General features: G+C 36.3%; 1 protein-coding gene across 5 annotated transcripts in view; it reads left to right on the top strand.

The window, feature by feature from the left end:
• LIN28B (lin-28 homolog B) overlaps positions 1-23,699 on the top strand; it is a 129,341-nt gene extending 105,642 nt beyond the window's left edge. For 4 of the 5 annotated variants that reach the window (XM_069077137.1, XM_069077135.1, XM_069077136.1 and 1 more), the window contains 2 exons: positions 7,920-7,976; positions 18,588-23,699. In XM_069077137.1, coding sequence (XP_068933238.1) covers positions 7,920-7,976; positions 18,588-18,957 — 427 coding nt within the window. In that variant the 3' untranslated portion in view covers positions 18,958-23,699. The remainder of the gene's footprint in view (positions 1-7,919; positions 7,977-18,587) is intronic. The other variant, XM_069077138.1, reaches the window with a different exon arrangement.
• The last annotated feature ends 517 nt before the right edge of the window (positions 23,700-24,216 follow it).

The raw sequence follows: 24,216 nt of genomic DNA, 5'->3' as shown, positions 1-24,216 counted from the left end.
TCTTTTTGAAATTCTGACTTTGCCATTTGAAGTATTAGCTATCCTTCTCAGCTTTGTTATCACCTAAAAATTTGGTAAGCATACCCCATCTCTGCTACATTCTTAAGTCACTGATAAAATGTATCATAGCATTAAGCCAAGCATGGTTCCCCTGTGTACTTCCCTATAGAGTTCCTTCCAAGGTGATCAGCTCATTAGTGACAATTTAATCTTTGTGTCCAGTCATCATTAAATCTCAGAATACAATTAATTGTACTATCAATTAACCCATACTTCTCCATCTTGTCCAGAAAGGTCCATGAGATTTTTCAAATACCTTACTTTAAAATTTTTTAAATTAATATATTTCGGTTTTGTATTATTTACATTTCCCAACCTGTCCCGTCTTCATCTCCAGAGAGTTCACATTCTAAAGAGAGATGACATGCAAGCAACTATATACAAACAAAATATATATACAGGAATAATTTGGGGTAATCCCAGAGGAAAGGCACTAAGATTAAGGAGGACTGGAAAAGCTTCTTGTAGAAGGTAGGATTTTAGCTGAGACTTAAGGAAAGCCAGAGAAGCCATGAGGCAGAGATGAGGAGGGAAAGAATTTTAGACATGGAGGACAGCCAGTGAAAACACTCCAAGGTAGAAGATGGATTGTTTTGTGCAAGGATCAGCAAGCATGGGTCTGCCCATAGCACTGTCCTGCTCAAATTCTACTGGTTTCCTATTAGTTCTAGAATCAAATATAAACTCTTATGGTTAGCTTTTTAATGCCCTTCACAATCTGGCCCCAACCTATCTTTCCACCCTTATCATGCATTACTTACCCTCCTGTGCTGTTTGATCCAGACAAATTGGCCTCCTCTTAGTTTCTCATACACAATATTCCATCTCCCTCATCTTCATGCCTTTACACTGGCTATTTTTAATGCCATTCTCTCCTCACCTGGTTTTTTTGTTTGTTTGGTTTGGTTAGTTGGTTTTGGAGGCAGGAAGGTAAGGCAATTGGGGTTAAGTGACTTGCCCAAGGTCACACAGTTAGCAAGTGTGTCAAGTGTCTGAGGCCATATTTGAACACAGGTCCTCTTGACTCCAGGGCTGGTGCTCAGTTCACTGCACCACCTAGCTCCTAGCTGCCCCTCCTCACCTGTGGGTTTTTTTTTTACATAATTTTTTGTTTAAGATGCAGTTCATAGGTGAAACCTTTCAGAATTCATTCAACTACTTGTGTTCTTCAAACTACTTTTACATATCTGTATTTAGTCACTTAATATATATTTTATATGTTGTATGTCTTTGTCTCATCTGTTAGAATATAAAATTTTGAGTAGGGATTCTATTTATTATCCCCATCATTTAACAGTATCTGGAATATAATAATTGCTTTATAAATAAGTGTTACTTTGTTGATTGCATATAATATCTTCTTCCATAGTTATATTTTTGTCATGTGTCTCATCATAACAAGTCTCCGTGATTGATATCTGGTTCAATTTCCTTCCTTTTGTCAAGATCAATTATTTGCCTTGCTCTTATGTACTTATATTTATTTCATTTGTATATAGACATCCAAGACCATGGATTTTATTGCTGGCTCCCTCTTGATTTTTTTCTCTCCTCTGAATTACTGGATATGTCTACTGTTATTATTATTTATATTTTATAAATATGGTTATCTAGATTGGTGAATAGTCAAAGAGTTTTCTCTCTACCCTTCCTTCTCTTTTCAGTTCAGTGCATTTTTGTCTATAATTGCAGGGTTCCAAGCAAATATATTTTAACAAATCTTCATTAGGTACACTCTATTCCTGGAAAAGAGCCCATTATTTCTATATTTATCCAACAACATGGTATAGTGAAAAGAGAAGCTGAATTTAGATCTGAAGTTGTGGATTCCGATCTCTGCCCTGATAGTTGCTGCTGCTACCCATGTTTTTTTACCTCTCAAGTCCTCTATAAAATGAGGATGCTGTCCTTCATGATAATAGCTGAAATTTATATAGAATTTTAAGGTTTTTATCTTTCTATCAATGATATGAAGCAAGTACTAAAGGAATTATTCCCCATTTTACAGACTGAGATTTATTGTTTAAGTGACTTACCCATAGTCACACAACTAATAAATATCAGAGGTAAGCTTTGAAATGAGGTTTTTCCCAGTTCTACCTTTTTCAAAGCCCTTACTTTCAATCAGAAACAGTTAATTTATTTAAATAAACAGCTCGTGCTTCTTAAAGTCCTTGGTTTCTTGCCCAGGATTTCATAATCGTTAGCAGGCCTTTCTATTATCTCTTCTCATGGTCCAAATGCCAAATCTGATGGCCCCTTCCCTAGCCAAATTTTTAAAGGTCCCACAAAATCTGGATTCCTAGAGCTATTCTAGCTTTGTAGCAGGTTCTGATTTCTCATTATTTGTATTTTCAAGGGAATTTATGTCCTTTAGCTAGCAGAAAATCTCAGCATGGCTTCCTCTGGCTAGGGACAGTTGGCTACCTTTGTATATTTTCAGTTTGCACCAAGATCATTCCATCCTTTTTCATCAGTGCTCTTCTCATCTATGGTGACCCTTCAGTATTGAGAGCAATAACAAGAGAGAAGGATAGGACATTGAGCTCTATAAACAAATCAATAAGGAGGCTAAATGTTTTCTAACTTCTTTGCCTTGTTTCTTACTCCACAGTGCCACTTTCAGACTCTTACTCTATGGCCTTCATTCAGCAACCTCTCCTCCTTTGAACTTCTGGATATAAGATATTATCACCTAATCCAGTACTTGTGGCTATTTTCTACCGACCCTGAGGACATTCTCCTTTCTTCTTCAATGACTTTAGTGCCTGGCCCCAATTCTTCCTCTCATGCTAGGGGACTTGGACATAAATATTCAAAGTTACCTCAACAACTTAAATTTCCCAGTTCTATAACCTGATCAACTTGGACCACTATTTCATGAGGGGGCTTGGCCATGATCACTTCAGTCCTGGTTCCACTCAGTCTCCATAGTTCTTTACTTTTTTGTCAGCTACTCCCGCTCTCCCCCCTTTACAGCTAACCTTCCCCTATTCGAATGTAAGTTCCATAAGGGTAGAGACTGTAATTTTTGTTTGTATTGATATCCCTAGTGCTTAGTGTATGATCTGGCACATAGTAAGCATTTTAAAAAATATTTATTTAGATACCTCCCATAATCTGCTCTGTTCCACCTTAGCTTCACAGAGGGGTGGTCACACCATTTATCTTGAACCTACAAGTATACCCCTTTCATGTACATGAACTTCAAAATTCCTTTACCTGGTCATAAACCTTTGTTATTCTAACTTCTCCTATGCCTTTTGCCCTTCTAATTCAGTTTTTCATCCTCATGGTGATATTTAGTCCTTCCACCCCTTGTATTTTTCCAGACCATCACCCCTGCACATCTCCTTCCTTCCCACTCTTGATCCCTTGACGGACAAGTTCAACTCTACATCATCTTCAACTAAAATCCTTTATCTTATCAGTAGTCATTTGTGTGTTGGCCCCAATTTTGGATTACTACCACCATCCATTTCCTTCATTCCTATTCAGATGCTGCTAAGTGGAGCTCGAGGAAGTCAGGAAATGATGCTGAGCCTGGATCTACTATAAATCTGTTATCTAATCTTTCCTGGGCCATTACTGCAACAAGGCAATGCTTCTGGTTTTCCTTAATCAGTTCTCTATCCCACTCTGGTTCCTTTTCCAGATGTTCTCTTCCTTCAAAAAGCCTCCCATAACACCCCTCCTTTGGTCCTTCCAGCTGATGACCTCACTTCGTACATCCCCTAAAAAATTGAGGCCATTCCTGCAGAGATTCCTCTTTTCCCCCATCACATTCCTCTGACATCTTCATCCACTAACTCCTCCATCACTTATGTCTGATGAGTTGATCCTTTTCCTTAACAAGAGAAAAAACCCCTACATGTACCCTTGTTCTTCCTATATCTTCCTGCAGATTGCCCCCACTATTATCCCTAATTTCAATAATCTACAGTCTCTCCTTACCTCCTAGTTCCTTTCCTCATGCCTGTGGATATATCCTTATCCAACCCATCCTTTTTTCTATTGCTTTTTGTAGTGGGAAGGGCAAGGCAATTGGGGTTAAGTGATGTGCCCAAGGTCACATGGCTAGTTTTTTGTGTTAAGTGTCTGAGCCCGGTTTTGAACTCAGGTCCTCCTGACTCCATGGCTGATACTCTATTCACTGTGCCACCTAGCCACCCCCACCCATTCTTTAAAAAAAAAAAACAACTCACTTGATCCAACCATCCCTACTAGCTCTTGTCATATTTCTTTTTTCCCCAGTATTTATTTATTTATTTTTACTTTTTAACATTCATTTCCACACGATTTTGAATTACAGATTTTCTCCCCATCTTTCCCCTAGCCTCCACCCCAAGATGGCAAGCATACTGAATTACCCTTCTCCCAGTCCACCCTCTCTTATATCCTTTCACCCTCCCCTTTCCCCTTACTTTATTGTAGGGCAATCTATACCTCATTGCCTGTATATCTTATTTCCTGATTGCATGTAAAAACAATGTTTTAACATTTGTTTTTAAAACTTTGAGGTCCAGATTCTCTCCCTTCTTCCCTCCTTACCCACCCCCACTGGGAAGACAAGCAATTCAATATAGGTTATACATGTGTAGTTATGCAAAAAATTACCATAGTAGTCGACTATAATGTGAAAGACTAACTATATTTCCCTCCATCCTATCCCATGCCCCATTTATTCTATTTTCTCCTTTGATCCTGACCCTTTTTTTTTCTTTTTTGGAGGGGGAAAGGCAGAGAATTTGGAGTTAAGTGATTTGCCCAAAGTCACAGGGCTAGTAAGTGTTAAGTGTCTAAGGCTGGATTTGAACTCAGGTCCTCCTGACTCTAGGGCCATTGCTCTATTCACTGCACCACCTAGCGGCCCCAACCCTGTCCCTTTCAAAAGTGTTTGTTTCTGACTACCCTCTCCCCCAATCTGCCCTTTCTTCTATCATCTTCCCCTTTTATCCCCTTCCCCTCTACTTTCCTGTAGGATAAGATACCCAGTTGAGTATGTGTGTTATTCCATCCTTAACCCAAGTCCAGTGAGAGTAAAGTTGACTCATTCCCTTTCACCTCCCTCTTCTACCCCTCCATTGTAACAGCTTTCTCTTGCCTCTTTTATGTTAAGATGATTTCCCTACTCTATCCCTCCTTTTCTCCTTCTCCCAATATATTCCTCCCTCACCTCTTAATTTTATTTTTAGATATCATCTCTTCATATTCAACTCACCCTGTGCTGTCTATGTATACATATACACACACATACACCCACATATGGGTGTGTGTATATTCCCTTCAACTATTTTAACATTGAAAAAAGTCTTATGAGTTACAAATACTGTCTTTCCATGTAGGAATGTAAACAGTTCAACTTTAATAAGTTCCTTTTGATTTCTCTATCCTATTTACCTTTTCTTGTTTCTTGTATTTGAAAGTTCGATTTTCTGTTCAGCTCTGGTCTTTTCATCAAGAATGCTTGAAAATCCTCTATTTCATTGAATGTTTATATTTTACCCTGGAGTATTATACTCAATTTTGCTGAGTAGATGATTCTTGGTTTTAATCCTAGCTCCTTTGACTTCTGGAATATCATATTCCAAGCTCTTCAGTCCCTTAATGTAGAAGCTGCTAGATCTTGTGTTATCCTGATTGTGTTTCCACAATACTCAAATTGTTTCTTCCTGACTGCTTGCAATATTTTCTCCTTGACCTGGGAACTCTGGAATTTGGCTATAATATTCTTAGGAGTTTTCTTTTTGGGATCTTTTTCAAGAGGCAATTGGTAAATTTTTTCAATTTCTATTTTGCCCTCTGGTTCTAGAATATCACAGCAAATTTCCTTGATAATTTCTTGAAAGGTGATGTCTAGGCTCTTTTTGGGATCATAACTTTCAGGTAGTCCGATGATTTTTAAATTCTCTCTCCTTGGTCTATTTTCCAGTTTAGTAGTTTTTCCAATGAGATATTTCACATTGCCTTTTTTTTTTTTTGGAGGGGCAGGGCAATTGGGGTTAAGTGACTTGCCCAAGGTCACATGGCTAGTAAGTGTTAAGTGTCTGAGGTCAGATTTGAACTCAGGTCTTCCTGTCTCCAGGGCTGTTGCTCTATTCACTGTGCCACCTAGCCTCCCCCCACATTGCCTTCTATTTTTTCATTCGGATCTGTTTTACAATATCTTGGTTTCTCATAAAGTCGTTAGCTTCCATTTGCTCCAGTCTAATTTTGAAGGAATTCTTTTCTTCAGTGAACTTTTGAACTTCCTTTTCCATGTGGCCAATTCTGCTTTTTAAGGCATTCTTCTCCTCATTGACTTTTTGGACCTCTTTTGCCATTTGAGTTAGTCTATTTTTTTAAAAGTGTTATTTTCTTCAGTATTTTTGGGTCTCCTTGTCATATTTCTCTATTGCCTTCTTAGCTAAACTTGGAAAAGCCATGTCTACTGTAGTTCCTTTCCCTTCACTCTTTTCTTAATCCTCTTCATTATGGTTTCTGACTTTATCATTCAACTCTAACAGCTCTTCAAAGTTACTAGTGGTCTCTTACTCAGCAAATCTAATGGCCTTTTCTCAGTCCTTAGCTGTTTTATCCTTACTGCAGCATTTGACACTTTCTCCCTTTCCTCTCCCACATAATCTCTCCTATTTGTGTTTTTGCACCCTGTCCATTCATACCTGTCTGATTGCTTCTTATCAATATGATGATTCCCAAATCTATATGCTAATGACTTACACACTTATTTATCTAGCCCTAGTCTCTCTCCTGAACTCTTGTTTCACTTTACCAACTGACTGTTGGACATTTCAAATTTAGTATCTCATAGGTATCTCAAACTCAACATTATACAAAATGGAAGTCGTTATCATTCCTCACTGCACCCGCCACCCCACCCTGTTTTGAACTTCTCTATTGCTTTTGAGACTCTTTCCAGTTTTTCAGATTTTCAACCTTGATGTAATCCTCAACTCTCATTCATCATGCATATCCCAACTAGTTGCCAAATCTTGTCATTTCTACCTCTGCAACATCTCTTATATATGATACTTTCTCTCTACTTGCACAGACACAGTTCTAGTTCAGGCCCTCATCAGCTCTCTCCTGAAATGTTGCAATAGCTTTTCTAATTGATCTCCTTGTCTTTATTTCCTCTTTACTACAGTTCATCCTCAATGTAGTTTTGGAAATGATTTTCTTAAAGCATAAGTCTCACCATGTCCTGCCCTCCAATCACTCTATAAACACCAATGGCTCCCAGTTACTTCTAGTATCAAATATAAACTGGTTTTTGTTTGCTTGTTTTTTGTTTTAAAATTCAACAACTTCACAACCTGGATCCTTCCTGCTTTTCCAGCCTTATACTTTTTTCCTCTGCATGCATTTTGATGTTTCTTGCTATGTCTTGTACATGATGCTCCATCTCACATCTCTGTGCCTTTGTACTTGCCATCCCTCCTATCTGGAATGCTCTCCCTTCTCACTTCTGCCTCTTAGAATTCCTGGCTTCCTTCAAGACTAAGCTTAAATGCCACCTTTTGCAGAATGTCTTTCCTTTTTCCTAGAGCTGGTAGTGCCTTCCCCTTCAAGTTTACCTTCCATTTCTGTGTATTGTTTATGTTTCTATTTGTGTGCATGTTATTTCCTCCTTTAAAATGTAAGCTACCTTGGGAGATATGGTATCAGTGCCCAGGTTGGGGACTTGTTACCCAGCACTGAATCTCCAATTTCCTTTTCATTGCTACTGCTCAAGGGCTAAAAATGGTAAAGGGAAGGAAGGGTAGAGCATATTATAAGTAGTCTCTTGGATCCTGTCTTTTCCTCTTCTCTCTCAGTTTTCTGTGGAAGTAACTCATCTACTATCTTGTCCCCTGCAGGCCAAGACACAGTTCTGATGCACAATTAGACTTGACTACAATGGGCAGGAATTACAGGTACAAAAATATAGTTGCCAAATAATATTTTTTATTATTTTATGTTTTGATTGCCTTACCTCTAGTCTAAGAACACTCATTAAATATTTTCCAAGGTGCCGGTTATATTGTCTTCACCTGCTTCTTTACCCCAGTCTTGCATGGAGAAATGGCCCTTCTTGCCAAGTGAAATCCCTTTACATGCATCCTTGCTCTCTTTCTATTCTGCTTTCTCTAGCACATTGCCTCCTCTGTAATTTTAGAGGGGACAATCTTTAAACTCTCCCTGTTTTACTAGCTACTCCCCTGGTTGCCCTCAAGCATGCTCGTGGCTCCCTCATAATTTAAAAAACAAAACAAAACACAAGACTCTCACCTAATCTGTTTGCCACTGCTAGCTATCTTCCTCTACTTTTACTCCATTTCAGAGCTAAACTCCTTAAAAAAAGTCCTCTATAACCAGTGCCTCCACTTTCTCTGCTCTCATCTCTTCATCTGACTTCTGATTACTTAATTGAAACTGCTCTCACCAAAGTTACCAGTTACCTCATAATTGCCAAATCTAATGGCCTTTTCTCGGTCTTCATCCTTTACTTTTCTGAAGCCTTTGCTACTGTTAGTTATATCTCTTCTAAATACTTTTTCCTCTAGGTTATTGTGACACTGTTTTCTTCTGGTTCTCCTTCTCTCTGCTGTTTCTTCCCTGTTTGTTGGATCCTCATCCAGGTCATGCCTGCTAATCACAGGTGCTGCCCAAGGGTATGTTCTAGGCCCTCTTATCTTCTTCCTCTATAGTATTTCATTTGATGATCTCATTATCTCCTGTGGATTCAGTTATCATCTCCATGTAGATAACTCTCAAATCTCTTTATCTAGCTCCAATCTCTCCCTAACCTCCACTCTTCGAGCTTCCTATTAGGCATCTCAACTAGATGTCCCATAGTCATCTTAAACTCAGCTCAACACATCCCTCCCTCCTCCCCTCAAAAAACTACTTCCCTTTTCCAGATGTCACTATTATTATCAGGGCACCCCCATCTTCCTGATCACTCACTCAGGTTCACAACTTAGGTGTCATCCTAACTCCACACTTTCACTCAAACCATATATCCAATTTGTTGCCAATTTTGGTTATTTCTGCATTTTCAGCATCTCTTACATATTTCTCCTTATCTCTAATGCAGACATCCCCCTGATATAGATTTCATTGCCTAATGCCTAGTTGTTTTCAAAAGCTTTCTAGTTAGTCTTCCTTCCTCAAGTCTCTCCTACAGTCTATCCTTCCACTCAGATGTCAAATTGATTTTCTTAAAGTATAGGTTTTTCTTTATCACTTCCCTACTCAGTAAAATCTAGTGTCTCCCTATTGCATATAACATCAAATATAAAATCCTCTGTTTGACTTTTAGAGCCCTTCAGAGCCTAGCCTCTTCATGCCTTCTAGCCTTCTTATTCCACTCTCCATATTCTTGGAACCAGCAACACTGGACTTTTTGTTTTTCCTTGCACAGGACACTCCATCTTTGGACTAGGGCCTTTTCACTGGTTATTGCCCAAATGCCTAGGATGCCTTTCATTCTCACTTCAACTTCCTGACTTCCCTGGATTCCTTCAAGATTCAGCTCAAATCCTGTGTTCTTCAGGAGGACTTTTCCTCATTCCCCCTCTCTCCCTAATGCATTTCCTCTGAAATTATCACCAATGTGAACATCTCTTCTTTGCGCATGTTTGTTTGCATGTTATCTTTTTTTTTTATTTACAATTTTCTGGTAATTAATAGAAATCTGTTTTTTCTCCTTCCCAACCACTACCCCATTGGGAAAAAGCAAAAATCGGAAATACATGTTCTGGACCCTGAGTCCACCACCTCTCTTTCAGGAGGTGTATAATATTACTTCATCATTGAACTTTTGGAATCATGAATGATTATAGTTAGTTGGAATTCTTACAGCTTTCTTACAGTTTTGCAGTATTATTGTTATTGCATTAATAATTTTTCTCCTTTCAAATATGAGCTTGAAGGCAGGGACTGTTTCTTTTACTTTTTTTTGTTGGTCTTATGTTTAGCATAGGACTTTGGATTTCTTCATTTACTTGAGTTTTTTGCCAAGCTTTCATTTAGCTAGTTTTTACTTCCATTGCCTCTTGCTGTTTTGTGAAGTGATATTGCTCACAATCTTCCACCATCGTTTTCCATAAGGGGTTTTTTTTTCCCTGACCAAGGAGTGTTTAAGCTCTTTTGGTCTCTTTTATTATGGGAGCTGATTTATAGTGATTGAACTTTCATATGAAATTGGTTTAATTGGTGTCAGTATACGTTTCTTCTTCTGTTTCCCTTTTAGTAGTAGCAACAATGTGTTTAAATATTTGGAATCATTTTAACTGTGTGCCATAATTTTTATCTAATTTTTAGTTTTCGTTTTTTTTCTTATTCTTGTCTAATGATCCCCATATTAGTAACAGGTCTATTAAAATATTATAATTTCATTCTTTTCTGATGCTTTTTGGTGCTTACTGAATCCAGGGCCTCCTAATTCATCATATGTAGGCTTTTGTGCCATTTATAAATAAGCCCTTAACTTCTATTAGTTCTTCATTCACAACTATATTTTCAGCACTTTTTTTTGCCATATATGCCCAAAGCCCATGGTTCGTTAATATCAGTATATAATAGATCAAATTTGGAGGATCTTGTCACACATTTATTAATAAGTTTTTTCTGCATCATCTTCCTCTTCAACAGATACTGGCAGAGAAGTTGCAGCAATTTTTCTGATGGTGTTTTTGTGAATAATCATAGGTGCTGCAACATGGAATGAGCATCTGTCCCATCATATGATATTTTTTTGTTGATTTTGGACACACAAGACCAACTTTGCCAATTCTTTTTTTTTTCCTAAAAAGAGCATGTGTAACATTGTTACAATTCTCTATTTTTATTAATTAACCAAGTCTCTGATTTTTAAAAATTTGTATTAACTGGATTCTTGTCTCATTCCTTAAACCATTTCTTCCCTCTCTCTGCCTATCCCCCATATAACTGATAATTCCTTTGTACTTTTTGGTTTGTGTTAACTTAGAGACTACAACTCTTCTTTCTGCCTTCTATTGATGAAACTTAATGTTTTTTTTTTTGCATGTATCTTCAGTTTCTAAACTGGAATCAATTATTTTAAGCTCATATTTAACAGTTTGCCTAATGTTTCCAGAATACTTAAGGACATACATTCCCCATTTATAACAAGGTAAAAATTAATAAAATAAAAACTCCTTACATATTAGGACCAGGTCTGAGTGTCTCATCTTTACTCATTTTGCCTTTTCTCCTTATATGCAGAAGTATGAAGTAATCCAGAAAGCAGATAATGATAGATTAATATTTTAGAAGAGAATATTTAGAAGAGAACCTTTTAATTTTCAGTCAATCAGTGCATAATTATTAAGCACCTACTATATGCCAGGCACTATACTAAACTCAGACTTTATTTGAGTATCTCCATTGTTTAAGGAATGAAGAAAGTAACATTTCAATTCTGGAAGATTATCTTTCTGAATGTAATGAATTAGAGCAGGTACATTGAGATCAAGGAAGAGCCAGTAATCCAGTTGGTTGAAACTGACAAAGTGAACATAGGGATATTTGTGTGAAATAAGGCAGAAAACGTAACTTGAAGTTGAACTGTGAAGGATCTGAAAAACCAACCAATTTTATCTGTAGACTGCTCCTCCCCAGTTAGGACTCTGAAATTGTCCCCAGATTAAAGGCATGTCTGAGGTCAACATCTACTGAAAAACCATAGCTCACAAACTTTTCTTGGTATTTCTTTTGCTATACCCATTAGAAGACACACTAGTTAAAAGCAAAAGACATTTGATTAAACAGTGTAGTAAGACAAATAACAAAGGCAATTCTTCCCCAGTCAAACAAGCATAGCACAAGTTTGACCTTCTTGCTTTCCTTTGTAGGAAATGCTCTTATCTCCTGACTTAGTACTTTTCACTGATTATTCCTCATCCACCCCCATGCCTAGAATGCCTTCCCTTCTCACTTCTACTTCCTGACAAGACAAAGAAAGGCCAAATCCTCCCTTCTACCATAAGTTTTCACACCACTGGTGAAAGAAAGAGCACACAGAGGAACACCAGTGATCAAGGCAGTGAAAGTTAGGGCATAAACTCCATGACTTTCATGTCATCCCTACTAGAACACTTCTTGGCTTCCAGTGTAGTTGCTACTTCCTGATGTAGCTACTGGTATCATTGGCAGCCTTGGTACTACCATTGGTCACAACTGCTTTGAATTTCGCCCTATACCAGTGTCTCCTGATGGCTCTGATGGTTCTCCTCTGTATTATAGCTAGGCAGCCTTTTTTTCCCCATAAGGAAAGGATATTCTTTTAACTTCTTCTATAGGCTATTTCCATTCTTTTGTATTTCCATCCCACAAATATAGCCAGCTAAAGAAGTTTTATTGACATTTCCTACTTACTATATTGCTTTTCTTCTACCTCAGCTACTACATTTTGAACTCTATCTATTCTTTGGTAGCATGTGAAAATTCCTTTCATTATTCATTAGGTCTTTGGCCCCTGCCTGGGTCTACACAGAGTATCTCTAAGTCTTCACTTAACAAAACTGGATTAGGGGACAGGGCAGTGCTAGTAGCCTCTTGTTCTGCATTCCTGCCAGCAACAAAATCACTGCCCTCTATATATTCAGTAGACCTGGAGAGCCAGTGGCGGTTTTTGAATAAGAAAATAAGATGGGGGCGGCTAGGTGGCATAGTGAATAGAGCACCGGCCCTGGAGTCAGGAGCACCTGAGTTCAAATCCAGCCTCAGACACTTACACTTACTAGACTTGTGACCTTGGGCAAGTCACTTAACCCCAGTTGCCCTCCAGGTAAAAAGAAAATAAGATGGCTAGTAATGTGAAGAGTAGATGAGAAAGAGCAAAGACTGGGAGACCATCTACTAGGGTATTATAGAAGTCTTTATAGAAGTTAATAAAGGCCTAAAAGAGTGCTAACGGGCCAAAACATGTGAAGCACTTCACAGATCTTAAAGGGATATGTAAATTCTAACCATTAATAATAGTAATAGTAGAGAAATGGGAAAAAACGTGAGAGACGCTTTAGAGGTAGAATTGGCAGGTGATGGCAGCTGGATAAGGAATAAAGAGGAAGGAGGGAAAAAAAGAAGGGGGGAGGGAAGAATAAAAAATAATCTTGGGTAAGCAGAGCAGTGGTGATGACAGCTGACCACCAAATGTATCCCTAATGCTATCTTAATCACTATTTCAAAACTGTCCTTGTAGCCCTGCCAGAATTCATAGAATCATAGCATTTTTGAGCTAGAAGGAGCCCTTAAAGAACATTTAGGCTAACCCCATTATTTTGCAAATGAGGAAATTGAGTACCAGAAAGGGTAAGTGACTTTCCTAAGGTCACTCTATTCCTTGGTCATAGAGCTGCGTCTAGAATCTAGGTCTCCTGACTGTCAAGCCAATACTCTTGTATCTATCCCATTGTACTTCTAAAGGAGTGCATGTTGTATGAAACACAATGTTCACCTGTGAAGACTGGTAGGATCATTAAACATTAAACAGCATATGAGATAGATTTGATACTATAGCCACAGTTTTGCAACTTTCATGAGGTTTTAGCCATATAGATAATTTTTATGGGTTTATTTTTCAGATATCAAAAACTTTATTTCATATAATAATCAATTGCTCAGATTTTAATTTTTAATCCACAGAATACCCTAGGTAGTTTTTAATACAGGAGAGACCTTTAACCTTCTAATAAGCACAGTGTAAATAGGTCCCATAAATGTGCATTTGATGGTGGTGGTAATGATAAGTAGCTGACATTAATCAGATTGCTGGATCATCTTAATTATTTCTTTGTATTTCAGTATTCTAATGTGATAAATTACTCAGATTTGCTAAAAAAAAACTCATGTTTATAATTATTCATTCTAGGGGACTTAGATTATAGTTGAGTCAGCCAAATTCTAACCCATTATATTTAAATTATTAAAGTTAGAACTCTAGGCTAAAACTTAACTATTGGCTGCTAAAATAGGCAACATTTCAATCAGATCACTTAGGGTTTTGTAAGGAAATCATTGTTTCTAAACAATCTGTAAACACATTTTCTGCATGTTATTAATTTATTATTATTTTGATTATTCTTTATAAATACAGACACTGTGAGGAAACTGTCAAATTGAGGGGGCTTTGAAGAAGATTGGGGACTGCTGATATCCAGGGAAATTATGTCCCCAAAGTTTAAAGGAATATTTAAAATTACTCATAAAGCTGTTTAGAAAAGTAATGTGTATGTCAGTACTTAGAGTTAAACTAGCTTTGAAAATGACTCCAGTTTCTTTTGAGTGTAGTTTTACCATTCAATGTTTCCTTCCCTTATGATCATATTATTTACCGTTGCTATGAAAACACATTTTCCCAAATATTCAGAGCACTGAACCCTGTTCAGTAACAGGACCATTTATTCAAATATGTTCATCTTTAAGGAAAGAAAAATCCTGACTAGAAAATCATGTTATACTGAATCTAATTAACTTTTTCTCTACCCTTTTTCCTAATTAGAAACAAAAGATCAGGTTGTTACATCCAAAAATGTTATTTAAAAGATTGTGGATTCCCCTCTTATTATAAATAGATATTAGAAGGAAAAAAATATTTCTCTGTTAATCATACAGATATATCAGTATTGTCCTACTGGTGCTATATGTTAGAATTAAGAATCACACAATTTGATTTATTTTCTTTATTGATTAGGTAAAATATTTTGTATTTATAAATTAAATTTGAAGAAATATTTCACCTATTCAATTAGTAGTTTTTCCAGTAAGTTAAAATAAACTAATTATTTTGCATACAATTTCCATATTTGGCACAATATTTTTGTTGATGCTCATAACATAATATCCATTAATGTCACAAGATTTCTGTGTCTGAATAATATTTTGTATCATATAATTTCTTATTTGGAATGAATTATTATTTGGGTAGAATAAAATATTTCTAAAGTCTAATGCTTTGAAAATGTTATTTGGTCTTAGATGTGAAAGGGATTTTGAGGCTACTAATATTATTTTCCTTTAACTTAACATTTTCCCATCTTCTTTTAGTAGCTTTTTAAAAAAACTGATTAAACAGCAGAATTTTGAGTAACTGTCTCTGCAACCATCTTGAAATAGTTTTTAAACAAGAAGTAATCATTTTAAATTATTAAATCTCCCCTCCTCCATTAAAAAAATCAAAGTAGCTATTTTTTTTGTGAAATAATTTTGATTGAAAGAGCACATGGTCTTAGATCCCCTTTATTTTTAATTTTGCGTATAGGATTTAACTTAGTGTCAAGAATTTGGCAAGAAGTGGTTTTTATGTGTACATTTTTTATTCTTACTAAAGGTTTTAAGAGATACAGTGGTTATGGTTATAGTTCTGCTTATGTGTCTGAGCCTGTGGGCACTTGTATCTATATATTTATTCATATAACTACCCATAGCCATATGCAATTTTGGTGCAGATACCATAATGTAAAATTAGCCCATGCATAACAAAAGCAAAATCTAGTTTGGAGAAGCATTCCTGAATGGTGAGTGAACAAAGAGGGCCAGTACTACCACATACTGCTTGCATGGAGGATGTGGTGTGGTATCATTTGTGTGCTGAGAGGTAGCTGAACATTTCCATTTTGGTGTAAATCCCTTGAGAAGGAAAGCATTTCAGAATGGGGTGTGATCTGCTCTCTTAGTAAGAGTGATTGACATGGAATGAATAAATAGAAGAGGAGAATAAATACCACTCCTCCCCTTTTAAGCCCAAGCACATATACATTTAATGCAACGCTTTCAGTGCAGAAGGCTAGCTTCCTTAATGACAGCAAATTCCTTAAAAGCCAGGCAATAATTTGCCAGTGGTTCTGGTTTAAAAAAAAAAAATGCCAAGAAACAAGCAAAGCTCCCTTAGAAAAATATAAACATTTTGAAATACAAATGTGGTGGTAAATATGCAGATGAAATATATGATGGAGCCCCTATATGTGAAAGTGGAACCTTGACAGCGGTTCTTGGTCAATGGGTGAGACAGAATGGTTCACTGAATTGGATAACACACTGCATACCATAGTGACTGATTAAATTGATTTGTCTGTGGCTACAGCCTACTCTATTACTGAAGCCCTTTAACCTATTTTGCAACTCTTCAAAAACTGAGATCCTGAATGAATGTGATCTTAAAGGAAATTAACTTAATTCAAAAGAAGGAATTTTATAAATGCAAATTTAAACTTGATAAAGTATTCATTTTTTTGCACACCGAACAAAGGAACTATGGCAAAAAAAGTACATTAAAAGAAAAATGGTTTTCTTTTTTTCTTTTATTTTTTTTAAATAGCCATAATTGAGCATTTGACTTTCAGGCCTTCTGCTTTCTTAGCTTATAAGTAAATTTGTTGTTTTAATTATTGCTGTTTAATTTTAGATCACCTCTTAGAAAACATAGACCATGACAAAACATAACAGCAACAGTGTTGCTGTTTTGAAAATGAGTTTATACAATGTTAGATATAAATACATAATTTAACAATAAATATGTTTATATACACACATGATCTATTTTTTATTACTTTCTAGTTTTAAAAAATGCACAGCAGGGTTGTTTGAGATAAATATTTATTGATCGATTTAACATTAAATCTATAGCTGATAAAATATGGCCAGTTCTTTAGGTTAATGTTTTTTGTGCCTGAGAAAGCAGTCAACTGTGTATCTAGTTTTTCCCAGCTTACCTATTACATGGAATAGTGAGGTTGAAAGTATACAAATTAATTATTATCCTTACTGTCTCCCTTCAAAACAGGGGCGTTTCTTAAATGAAATGGACAAGGTTTCAACTGCTTTTTATCACTTCTATTTGTGTGTGTTATAAAGCAGTCTAATTCCCACGACTTAGTCATTTTAAATATAATTAGTTGTATTTGTACTCAGCTAACACACTACCAAACCCTAAGATATATAGTGCCAGTTATAGAAATGTCAGCTTCATTTACATAAAAATAAATGATACCCATGAACGTAATCATTTGCAAAGTGGTGAATTCTTTTTCTCTCTGGTACATTATGAACATAGTAGTGTCTCCATTTTAGTGGATCAGTTGCAACATTTGCTTCCTACCCAATAAATGTAAGTTGAATAATAGATGTACCATATAGATTATATAAAGCATTTGCTTTTTTGAACAAAGCGGCAACCCAAAATTAATTGATACATTCTAGACTTCATTTTGATCCCTGACCTCAGTTTCCTTTAATTTCAAAATAATTCACATTTTATTGGCCTAAGGGAAGCTTTTGTTGTTTTAAATTTGTATTGTGAAGAGATGAAAAAACTGGTTAGGAGTAAATGATGTGCCTTCATTTCCTAATGAATCTTTTAGAAGATGAGTAGATTTTCCAAACATAAACACCCAGTACCACAGCCACTCAATGAACACTCACGGTATTTGATGATAGATTAATGTTCCTTTGAATTGAGAAGAATTTAGCCTGGAGGAACAATGAAATGTTTTCAGAAAGAAAAAGAAATCTGTTCAAAACTGAATGACAAGCATGTTAATTTTTTTCCACAAAAAAATTGTTGGCATTCCTTTGAAAGCAAAGGTATCATATAGAACCTCCCACTTCCTCCATTAAATTATCATCAACCTTTACTTCTCTGCATATGAGTCTGACCTCTAAGTGTCTGGAAACATTCCATTTGTAGTCACGTTCTGATTCAGATACTTTCTGTATTCCTCTTGAAGTATTTGGTAATTTGCCAGATATCATTCATTAAAGATGTCTGAATTTTGTAGACATCAAATTTCACTGGTTAATTTTTACATAGGAAAACCTATTTTCTCCCCATTCAGGTAGTTATCACAACCAACCTAATCACACTACTACCAAATTTCAGTTGTGATTTTCTCAAACACAAGTTAAATAAATTTCTCTCATAGTTAAATTAAGTATGGATGTAAATATATATTTTTTAAACACTCTTCTTTGTAATGCTATATACCGAATATGTTGTTTAATATCGGGTGCCCTCTAGTGGACTAAGGTATCAGAAACAAACCCATACAATTTTTAAAGAAAAGTTTCATTGGCTTTTTTGAGACAAGTGCTCACTCTGGTGGACCTGGGTTTGCATTCCAACTTCATGGCTTCCTATGTTGTAACACAGGGCAAGTCACTTAAACCACTCTAGACCACTTTTTCCACATCTTTAAAATGAGGCTGTATTCATGGCTCCTAAGGCCCTTTCTAAGCTTTTAAATTGTGATTCTATGATAGCCACAATAATTTGTCTTACCCACAAACATATGCATGTATTGGCTTTGAATTATTATATTTGAAATTACTTGTTTTATGTTAGCTCATTTGTTATAATCATCAGCCCCTGGACTAGTCAGTGCAAATAATAAGACAAATTTTGAAATGTTTGTTTCACTGAAGACTGTGATGTCTTAGTAAGACTAACTTAAATGAGGTTCTTATTCTATTTTCTGTTGCTACCTGCAGTTAAAATAGTCATTTTTCCCCCTCTTTCTTTGCAGATGCTACAACTGTGGTGGCCTTGATCATCATGCTAAGGAATGTAGTCTACCTCCTCAGCCAAAGAAGTGCCATTACTGTCAGAGCATCATGCACATGGTGGCTAATTGCCCCCATAAAACTGTTCCACAGCAGCCCACTAGTTCTCAGGGAAGACATGAAGCAGAACCACAGCCATCCACTTCGACTTTCCCCCGAGAAGTGGGAGGAGCCTATGGCTACTCATCTCCATCGTATTCTCAGGAGGGCCGATCCGAGATCTCAGAACGGTCAGGCAGGTCACCTCAAGAAACTTCCTCGAGTAAGTTATCCACCTCACCTGAAGAACAAAGCAGAAAGGGGCCTTCTGTTCAAAAAAGGAAAAAAACTTAAAGCTTTTTCATCACATACCATTTTTTTTACCCAGTTGGGATGTCTACCTCATGCAAGTACAGGGGAAGTAATTTCACCATCAGCAGCTGACCTGGAATTTTAACTACTGTTGAGGAACTGTGAAATTTTTTTTAAACAGACAAATCACTCTAAGCAAATTATATTTAAGCAGGGTGTCATGTTTTATGTTGTTGGAAGAATGAGAGCGAATATGAAAACATATGTGTATCTGCGTTTGCATGTGTGAAAGGAGAGAACATGTATCTGTGATGGGTGTAGCCTTCATATACAGGTATGTAGACATATATATAAAGAAGGGTATATCTTTATATATGTGTGTATGTAGATATAAGCACACACTCTCACATAACTGGAAATGTCCAAGAATTGAATGTCCATGTGAAGCAATATTCACATTTTAGGATGTTTTTGAAAATTATCCCCTGGAAACTTTCTTGAAATATCTTTTTATTTATAGCCACTTATAAACAAGAAAAATATGACTGTTACTCTTTATTTGAACCAAATAATACTTCGCATCTCATAGCTGCCAGTCACGTGGTACTAGGGGTATTAAGACATCCATTTTCCCCAAGTTTGGGATAACTTTTTGGTTTTTTTTTTTTCTGATGCTCATAGGTCAGCATTTTCTATTATCACATCTCAAAGGCAGTACCTTAATTCTCTATGCCTCTAACTGCCACAGTTTTTATTCTGGGATATATAGAACTCCAGAAAAGACAATGAATGTGTATTTTATGTGCTGGTATCTCATTGTTACTTTACATGAATATGGCTTAATTGTGAATTTGATGCCTACTAGGAGGAACGAAGGGAAGGTGATGTAAAAATTGTTATGACTTGATCGTTTTGTATGGTATTGTGATACCACCCCACTGTGATCCTTTATGTATTGTCAGGTTTTTGAGGGTCCATTGGGAGTAGCAGCTTTTCTGGTCAAGTTAATCCCAATAACCATTGTTTCAATCAAGGGGCCCTTCTCTTTAAAAAAACAAAACAAAACAAAAAAACTACTGAAAATCTTGGAGAAAAACTCTTAATAGTTTGATGTATATTTTTGGTGGTTTTTTCCTGGAGAACACAGGAATAAATCTCTTTTTTTAAAAAAGATCAAATGAAAAAACCAAACAGCACAGAAAAATGAATAAACCATTATGATAAAGGTTGAGAATAAAAATAAAGTGGGTACCAACAGTTATCCAACCTGTGTTACAAGAGAATTATATTTTTGGGGAAAAAAATAAGTGCAGTATTTAATGGCACACAACTAGAGTCATGAAACCGGGGGCAGAGGTCCTTACACCTCACTTGCCCGAGATCGAGTTATATGTATGTACTTGGCATGATGAAATTGACCATATTACAATTACCTTATCATTGATGATGAAGTTAGCCCATAGAGACTTGAGTTCTGAGCTCTGAAGTGCTACTGGCATCTTAGATCCAGGATGCAGCATTGTAGGCTTTGCATCAATAGTCTCAGTAAGTAACTCCTTTGTTAAATTGATAAACTGGTTGGGCAGAGGTGAGGAAATGTGGGCTACACAGTAACTGTCATGGTATTGGTACAGATTGAGATTCATACAGGAAAAAATACAGGACATTCCTGTTCAAGTTGCTATTCATAAATTTATGAAACATATCCAAGAAAGTATAACTTAATTATAACACCTAACATTGGCAATAAATGTTGGTTTGCAAGTGTCTGGTAGGTGTAAGCTCAGATAATCAAAAGAAAAAGAAAATAGCATGAATCAAATTAGACAGTTTCCGTTGTATGGTTTGTTGTCCCTCCCCCACTTGTCCTGCTATGGGAGACTTTTACAGTTGCTACTGCTTCAGTGAGCAGCAGATAAGGATATAATGCCTCAGGCTGTGGCACAAATCCTTTACAACTTAGCTTGAATTCCATGACAGTGTTTGTGAGAATCTCCATGGTTTATACTGATATTCTCAGTGTGCTATAATGCAAAGCTTACCTTTGACGATATTGAATGTGATATATCTATAGAGAAGTACTTCCTTGCCTTATGTGAGGATTGTAAGCTTATTTAAATTATGTAGACAAATCAAAGTGGCATTGCTTAACCTTATAGCAGGTATTATAACCAGGTTAAACGTTATAAAGATGCAAAACATAGGTCACTTTGAAAATTCAAACCAAAGTTTCTTGACCTTGTAGAAATAGGAAATTGTGCATTTGAGAACTGGACATTCCCTGTTTACATATTAAAAAAAAAGTTCAGAGCTGAGATCATTTTAGAGTAAGATATTCAGAGTTAGGGTCAGAATTTTAGATCTTACTGGCGTGGTTTAAAATCCTTTTAAGCGCCAACCCAGACTGAACTACTAAGAGCACATACCAAACCTATCTTATGGTGAAAAGTTTAGGGTTTATTTTTTTATATAAGAATATTATCACGATTACATAACATACTCAGGACAAAGAACTTTGCTCAGGGAATATACCATATAATGTTGGGTTTTTTCTTTACCGAATAGTCTATGGGCCTGCTTATTCAAAACAAACCAAAAAACTTAGACCTTTATGTAAGTGTTATGGACTGATGTTAGTAACTACCTCTGAGTTTGACATAGACCTAAGTTTTTGATAATCAGATATCAATTTTTGTATTTTTGTTTCATGTGAAAACGATAAAGTGGTATTCCTGTACTGGTTGCTTATGTGAATATCAGTGATGCTAGTCACAGTGTATTTGCATAGGTGAAAATGTTATATTCTGTTTACAGCAAAAGACTACCTCATAGTTAATGCAGAGCACACCTTTATGCTGCCCCAGCCTTAAAGGTGGCTGTTGACCCTATGGTACATACTCTTTAATATCTGTATAATGTATAGTAATTCACCACTGCATATTTCTGACAAACACTTGGTAACAATGAAGCATCTGATTTTAGTTGTGTGAAGTCTCCAGACATTTCCTTAAAGTTATTGATTTTGTCTCAAGGATTATGGGCACTCTTCACAAAAGCCAAATAGAACACTAAAGCAGCCTTGGATATAGCCTGATTGCTGAGGGGTGAATAACCATTTATGCTGATTTCATCCAGAGATCGCTACTAGTCAAAGCTACCAAAAGCCAAACGTTGCAGCCTGTGGCATGGAACTAACTAGCACTGGATTGTCAGGTGATGCAAAAAGTGCAATTCTATACCCAGCTACTAGAATTGGCCTTTGAAAGGGAAACTGAGCTGGAATGCCCTACAGAAGACATGGCCGTCTGCATGAACTAGAGTATCTTAGTTCAAGGGCAGGGCTGTGGTACTTAGAAGAGGACTTCTTGCCCTCGTATGTACATCAAATGGAACACTTCAAGTGGCCCATGTATTTGAACTACAGTAAAACCCGAGGAAGATGAACTCCCACCCTCCCAAACCTTAAAAAATATAAATGACTGAACATTGAGATAGCATTTTCGTAACCGAATTTATGTCTTTACTAGAAGACTGAATGATTCTTTTTATAATTGACAGATAAAACCAAAAGAATGACAAGCACCTGTGCACCACACAGAATAATCAGTTGTGTTCTATTTTTGAGTGCAATGTAGGGAAGGAGATCTAGGAATGATCCCTGTGGCTGATTGGCCAGACAATGTTAGTAGCTTCAATCCACCTTCAAACAGAGGATATTTTAATTGCCAATCTTTTTCTTTTTTCTTATTATGGCTTGAGTTTATTTTGCACCAGTGCTATCCCCAGGTTACTTACTGCTAGTTGTATTTAGTTTTGTGAATAGAGACCCATAAGTGTTAATATACTTTGTAACATTCACTGTAAGGTGAATTATAAAGGACATGGGAAATCTCATTAAGTCTTAAAATTAATTTAAATTAATTTATCTGTTTCTCTAAGAAATGTTTATCATAAAAATATGTGTGTGTATTTCCCCTTTGGTTATAAAAACTGGGAAAGTATGTACATGTGCAGAAGCACTGACTTTAATTTTCTAGATGTCTTAATGAGATTTATTTGTTTTAGAGAATGCCTTGTGGAGAACATCCAATTCTCTCTTACACATCTATCAGCAACCTCTTGGAAGATGTGGTGGTTGTATTAGCTGTGTCATAATTGTTGAGATCTAGAAAGAGGTTGATCTATGAATGTTTAGGGCTTTTTTCCATTTTGTGCTTTAAATGGGGCTGCAGAATTTAATATTGTACCAGAAGAAAGAGCTGAGCTATGTTCTACACCTGTTGCTTAACACATTTCAGAGTTACCAGCTTTAAAATAATTGTGTTGGGCTACCTCTTGAACTCCTTTTTAGCAATTATTGGCAACCACCACCAGCCTGGCTTTAACTAGTATGCGATGCTTTATGATGACAACTATAACCATACTAGAGACCAAAGTGAACACTGATTTCTATTTGTCTTTAATACTGTGTCTTATCTAGTGTTTTTTAAATTATCCTATGTAGTATATAGATTACCTCATTGTCCATTTTGACTCATGTTGTTTACAAGCTAAAATAAAAATCACTTGAATTGTATGTTTTTAAAAGGAGGAAAAGAATTAGATGTCTTGAAGGGCATTTCATCGGTTCATGGTCATCTTGCTAGACTAAAGCACTGATTGCCTTTCTGCATATCATGTATTTTATATTCTCATTTCATGCCTAATGTCTTATTTCTGTCAATCATGGATGTTATGAGGTTTCAAAGAAGTACTTGATTAAAAATAAAACATATAACGTTGGCATTTACAGTGGTCTTTGGAGGTTGTCTGTGATTTCTGAGGTTGAAGGATGATGGCTGCTCTCCTTTACCAGCGTTCACACTCACCCGAATGCAGAGAATGGTTTATAACATCTCATCTAGTAAAGGCCATTTTAGTATGGAAATCATCACTGATTCAAATCCACGTGTGCCCAGGTGAATAAGTTACTTCAGGGTTGGGTCAGCTGTAAAAATTCTCCCCACATCCTCCAGCCATGAAGCCGTAGGAGATTATTGCTTTTGGAATCAGTTCAGTGCTTTTACCCAGTAGTCATCCCAAATCATCAGAGCTACCCATTTTCAGACACCTTTGGAGAAACTCTTTCTCTCATTTTTCTTCATCTTTTTCCATCTACTTTCAATCATATGAAAGCACAGCTGAAGTTACTGTCATAGCACTGTACCTGATATGTGAAATTCCAAATATAGATTTATTGTATTATTACTTAAAACTATATTTGTTGTTCATCATGTGACTATGAGACCATAATAATGAATC

The sequence above is a fragment of the Petaurus breviceps genome, unplaced genomic scaffold (assembly GCF_028583685.1).
Source record: "Petaurus breviceps papuanus isolate PSGF00001 unplaced genomic scaffold, PetGlider_PUasm1.0 90977, whole genome shotgun sequence".
Classification (NCBI taxonomy): domain Eukaryota; kingdom Metazoa; phylum Chordata; class Mammalia; order Diprotodontia; family Petauridae; genus Petaurus; species Petaurus breviceps.
Note: the sequence above shows the minus strand (reverse complement) of the source record. Positions and strands in the feature narration are given on the sequence as shown.